The sequence below is a fragment of the Triticum dicoccoides genome, chromosome 7B (assembly GCF_002162155.2).
Source record: "Triticum dicoccoides isolate Atlit2015 ecotype Zavitan chromosome 7B, WEW_v2.0, whole genome shotgun sequence".
Classification (NCBI taxonomy): domain Eukaryota; kingdom Viridiplantae; phylum Streptophyta; class Magnoliopsida; order Poales; family Poaceae; genus Triticum; species Triticum dicoccoides.
Window position 1 is genome coordinate 95,354,207 of NC_041393.1, and position 5,629 is coordinate 95,359,835.

Sequence of the window (5,629 nt, forward strand, 5' to 3'; positions counted from 1 at the left end):
AGAGTGTGTGCTCTTTGGAGGCTACCCTCAATTCCTATTGTGCCGGTTCGGGCCAAGCTATTAACAAGGATAAGTCCTCGGTGTTCTTTGGCAACCACTGCCCTGATCATGTCAAGAACAGTGTCAAGAATCAGCTGGGTATATTCAATGAGACGTTCCATGGTTCTTATCTAGGTATGCCCACGGATGTTGGACGTTCCCCCACCTGCACTTTCAAGTTTCTCACTGATAGAGCGTGGCAGAATATCCATGGGTGGTCGGACCGGCCTACTGCTCGGGCTGGGACGGAAACCCTGCTCAAGTCCAAGACTCAGGCCATCCCCACTTTCATTTCGAGTTGCTTCAGGCTGCCGATGGCGATTTGTGAGAGATTTCGTCAGATGGTGGCGGATCAGTGGTGGGGAAGGGAAGATGGCAAAAAGAAACTTCACTGGCGGTCTTGGGATCGGCTCTCAACGCCGAAGTCTTTGGGTGGCATGGGCTTTCGCGATATGGGCCTTTTCAACCAGGCAATGTTGGCGAAACAGGGCTGGCGGCTTCTGACCAATCCTGACTCTTTGTGTGCCCGGGTTTTGAAAGGAAGGTACTTCCAGTTTAGCAACTTTTGGGAAGCACGGGCGCCTCGGTCGGCTTCTACAACCTGGCGGGCGATCTTGCATGGCAGGGAGCTGTTGAAGCTGGGGGTTCAGTGGGGCATTGGCGATGGGAAGAGCACCCGCATTCTTTCAGATCACTGGATCCCCTCGACTCCTCCGGCTCTCCTCCGCCCCATCTCTCCAATCCCAGCCTCGGCGACGGTACACTGTTTGATCGATGCAGAGCATGCCTGCTGGGACGTGGATTCAGTGAGGGCTTTTTTCAGTGAAGCCGTGGCGAATGAGATCCTTCAGATCCCGATTAACATAGCTGGTGGGCCGGACTTTGCTCGCTGGCCGTTTACAAGGTTTGGTGTGTGCACTGTCCGGTCAGGCTACAACATGGCCAGGTCATCCTGGTTCATGATCAAGCAAAGTGGCAATGGTAGAGGTCAGCATTCTGCTTGGACTTCGGAAGAGAAGTTGTGGAAGAAGTTGTGGAATGTTAAAGCCCCAAACAAGATGAAAACTGTCCTGTGGAGGCTTGCACACGATTGTCTGCCCTCGGGCGAGCAGTTGCTCCGACACCAAGTCCCGACTAGAATAGACTGTTATTTCTGTGTTAGACAGGAAAGTGTGGGGCATGCGCTCCTGTTTTGTCCGCATGCTCGGGCTGTTTGGGACGAGATCAAGGAGGCATTCGGGATCAAGTTGTTCCGCTATTCCTATGCTTCTCCGAGACAGTGGCTTTTCAACTATCTTTCTAGCTGTTCGGAGCGGGATATTTCTGTCCTGACGGTGTCTTTGTGGCATATTTGGGAGGCCCGTAATTCGGCGCGGAACGAACCGGAGGCCCCTCCTCCTAAGAGGACTGCGGCCAGGGCTCGTGCGTACACTGAGATGGTGCTCCAACATCTGTTCAAGCCCCTCCCCGCCCCAAGGCGTGAGTCCACTGCTTCTAGCTCCTTTTGGTCTCCGCCTCCGCATGATTTTGTGCAGGTGTCCTCTGATGCTGCGGTGGATCTTGCTCGGGGTCGTTCTGCGGCTGGTGTGGTGATTCTTGATCACTCTGGACAATTTGTGGCTGCTGCGTCCGAGCCTTTTACTGGTATTTCTTCGCCGGAGGTAGCCGAAGCCCTTGCTCTCCGATGCGCGGTCAGGCTGGCCCGGGAGAAGCACCTTCCCAAGGTGGTGTTTCAATCTGACTGCTTGTCTCTAATTCATCGTATGAATTCTTCAGCCTGTGATAGATCGGTTGTGGGCACTGTCGTCGCTGACATCAAGGCGGAGTGTGCTGCCCTCGCTTCAGTTTCTTTCAAGCATGTCCGTCAGCACTGTAATGTTGTTGCTCATGTTTTAGCTCAGTCTAGTTTGAACTCCGTGAGTCCTTGTATTTTCCTTTGTGCTCCGGATTGTATCCGAGAGAACTTGTGTAATTTAGTTGCTTAATTAATAAAGGCCGACGTTCCTTCAAAAAAAAACATTATCGGCAGCAGAAAGTAACCACCAGCCCAAGGGTATGGCTGGTTTTCTATACACCATCTCTTTGTTTGTGCATTCAGAGAAATGTTCGTACAACACACTATGGCTGGATCTCGATACAACTCATGTGCATTCAGAATTTTTCATCAAAGAAATATGGTCATTTTTGTCTTGTTTCTACCATTCTCTTCGGTCGACTAGCTTCAGTCCCGCGGGCAGGTCTCCGCAGTGGCGCACATGCGGCACGATGAGGCCGGCGTCCTCCCGCCGCTTGCAGTCGTACAGCGGCGGGACGTGGAAGCACGGCTCCATGGACACGTCCCTGCTACACGGCCACCCCACCGTGCCGTTGGTGACATGGTGCAGCACCCATGGCTTTAGCCCGCCGAGCCCCTGCGCCACGTACCCGAACGTCGACTGCCCGGTGGTCACCAGCATGTCCGTCACGCTCAGCAGGTACACCTCCGCCCAGGCCTTGTGCTCGTGCGACCTCACGTCGTACCGCTGGGTCTCCTCGTGGCTCGGCTGGTCCACCACCACCACCCTGCCGTCCGCCGTCGCGCGCTCCCAGTACATCTCCTTCATCTTGTCGCTGTACCAGGCCTTGAGGGAGGTCACCAGGACGGCCGTCGGTTGTTGGGCGCCCGTTACCACCGCCGGCTCGTCGTCGTCCTCCTCGTCCAGCACCGCCGGGAGCAGCCTCTCGTTCTGCGTGCACGTCTTGATCTGCTCCAGGATCTCCGGCGACTCCGCCTCCCAGGGGAAGACTCGCACCTGGATGCCCACCACGCGCCGCGCCGACGCGAGGTGCGCGCGGTAGTACCGCGCGATGAGGCCCCACACCTGGTTGGTCGGGTGGAACAGGTACCGCCCGAGGTGGTGGAACACGGCGTCACGCTCCGGGAACAGAGCGTCAAGCTCCTCCTCGAACGCCTTCACCAGGAACAGCCCCGGCACGATGTAGCTGTCCGTCCTCATCACCAGCCACTGGATGTCCCGGAGAACCCTCTGGTCATCGTCGCAGAAGAAGAGCTTGTCGTGGTCCGTCTGGTTGTAGTCGAGGTGGATGTACGCGAACGCCGGCAGCTCGGCAGCGGCGGAGCCGTTTGTCTCGCCGGTTCTGAGCACTCCGTCCTCCCGCATTCTCCCGTACCGCTCCGGCGTCTCGAGGTAAAAGCTCTGATAGTTGAGGAGCGGGAACCCCGGAGGCAGCAGCCACGTCGTGTTTGGGAACGGCTCGCAGAACAGTTCGTCCATCTTGTGGCTGGGGTCGACGAGGAGGACGCGGTCTGTGAGCAGCGCGTACAGGAACGCCGACGCCGCCGCGAGGATCCGGTTGCCGAGGCCGCGGTACGAGATGGAGACCATGTATCTGCACTCCGGTGACGCGACGCTCTTGCCAGACTTGAGCTGCTCCAGAGCGTTGGTGTAGGCGGCTGTGCCGGGGCCGCATCGTCTTTGCAGAGCTTCGTGGCTCCGCAGTTTGGAGACGAGGTGCTGCGACGGTTGTCTGCCGGCGTTCCGACGGTACACGGCAGATTGGTACCGGCTGTGGCAGGATTTTTGGTCGAAGCCGTCGGCCAAGAGGCCGCCGAGAAGCCTGTCATTTGGTGCTGTCTTCCGTTGCAGGAACGAGGCAACATCTGGACCTGCAACGGTGGCCGACTATATTATCGTCAAGCAAGCAGAAAAGGGCAGACTTACAAAAAATTTTTGTGAGCGTGACTGAAACATGTCATTCTATACATCATAATTTTTTCCACAAAAGAGATATAGTTGAGATTTCTAAACTGCATTGCATGTTTGTAAAGTTTCATGATGAAATACATTTTGATGTGCACTACACAGAAAAAATAGACAAGAGCATGTATTTGTAGTACATGCACTGTTCACTACAAAAATCTATAGTTTTCTTTTGTGCAGCCCACATCAAAACTTATTTCTCATGATAATCTACAAACATGCAATATACATTCTTATATATGTGTCGTTTAAAGATTTTCTGAAACTTAATAGGTTGACTTTTTTATCTTAACAAGCAAGCATGCCATTCACCATACAATTAAGGATGGGATAAGAATCATCTCGACATTGCAACCATTTTATGAAAAAAGACCCACCACTACATGCAACTATGCATGAGAAAATATTTTTCGATTCTACTTCCATTCAATATGTACATATTTTACAAGTATACATATAATAAGTCATATGTATTTTAAATTTCAATTCATATGTTATTAATATAAATATTTATATTCTACACAATTAAATCTCATTGAAATGTATTGCAACCGATTTCTGCAGCAATGCATGGAGTATCATCTAGTATTTGAATATTTCAAGCTCCCTCTGAGCTAGGAGCCGGAAAACCGCACTGTTCAGTTGACTGTTAGCGTTAAAGTGGGCTTTTTCTACTGACCGTGTTGATTACAACTAACCTGTCGCTATATAGTTTCACATTTATAAAGTAAATTACACACTGTTCTAAAACCTAAGTCCCACAAAATAAATCATTTTTTAATTTTATTGTTAAATATGTGTAAATGTACACTTGTCAATGTGAAATTTGGCAGGTGCACTCTAAAACTTAAAATGGCTCTCCGCCACACCTTCCTAAATACTCCCTCCGTCCGGAAATACTTGTCACTAAAATGGATTCATTTTGATGACAAGTATTTCCGGACGGAGGGAGTACTGATAGTCCCTAGAAAAAGTCATAAACATTCTACTAGAATAAGATTTCACATGGCCTGTGTAAGATGACAAACCAGCTCACAATGGATTGGTTTCAATCGAACTTTTGCCACAAATCACTAAGCAACTTTAACATTTCACTTAAAAAGTCTTAAATCCTACCAACGTTTAAGGAACTTCCAAAAAGTATTGAATTGTGTATGAATTTGGGACCGAACCCATGTGTCACCGAAAGGATTTTGACTGAAACGTACACATGTGGATGTAGGTACCCACTGAAGTTGCTGAAAGTTCGAAAAACTTTTGGCAACTTTATTTGTCATGAACTCCTGATTAGTGATTATTGGAGTAGTAATGAAAAAAACTACTACGAATTCTCCTGACCAATTAAGCAGCAGCTCGCCTGGGTTACTACTAGCATTTATACGACGCCGTACTGGACAGAAGCTAGTTTGGTAGTTTTACCTCTGCCGGGCATGGCCGCCTCGATCTCGACCGCCGGCTGCTCGCCATTGCGCCCACCAAGGAAGACGATGAGTGATGGCACCGTGAGCAGGAAGGCGACGAGCTTGGTGTCGATTCCCGGGCACCATCGCTTGCCTTCTGCAGCCGGCCTCGTCTTCATCACTGCGAACTTTCCTCGAGTTGGTGCGTATGGTCTGCGAACTTTCCTCGAGTTGGTGCTTCAGTCTTGGGAGTCACCACGCTGGTGTCTTCTTGAAGAGCAGATCAACGGCTAAATTGCGGATCGCAGGTCAACGGTACCGCACGAGGCAGATGCTACAGCCAGACTGCGAATACACCGTCATTTCTGTACTTTAGTCATAACCCGTCTGATACATCTAGCCAGGGATCTTGGGTTCAGTTGTTGCACA

At 51.0% G+C, this 5,629-nt stretch overlaps 1 protein-coding gene across 1 annotated transcript; it reads right to left on the minus strand.

The window, feature by feature from the left end:
- Positions 1-2,144: 2,144 nt before the first annotated feature.
- Positions 2,145-5,387, minus strand: LOC119340811 (galactoside 2-alpha-L-fucosyltransferase-like). Its single transcript, XM_037612717.1, has 2 exons — positions 5,220-5,387; positions 2,145-3,706 (listed from the first exon to the last, which is right to left on the minus strand). The coding sequence occupies exons 1-2, from the start codon at positions 5,377-5,379 to the stop codon at positions 2,235-2,237; spliced, it is 1,632 nt and encodes a 543-aa protein (XP_037468614.1). The 5' UTR covers positions 5,380-5,387; the 3' UTR covers positions 2,145-2,234.
- Positions 5,388-5,629: the final 242 nt, after the last annotated feature.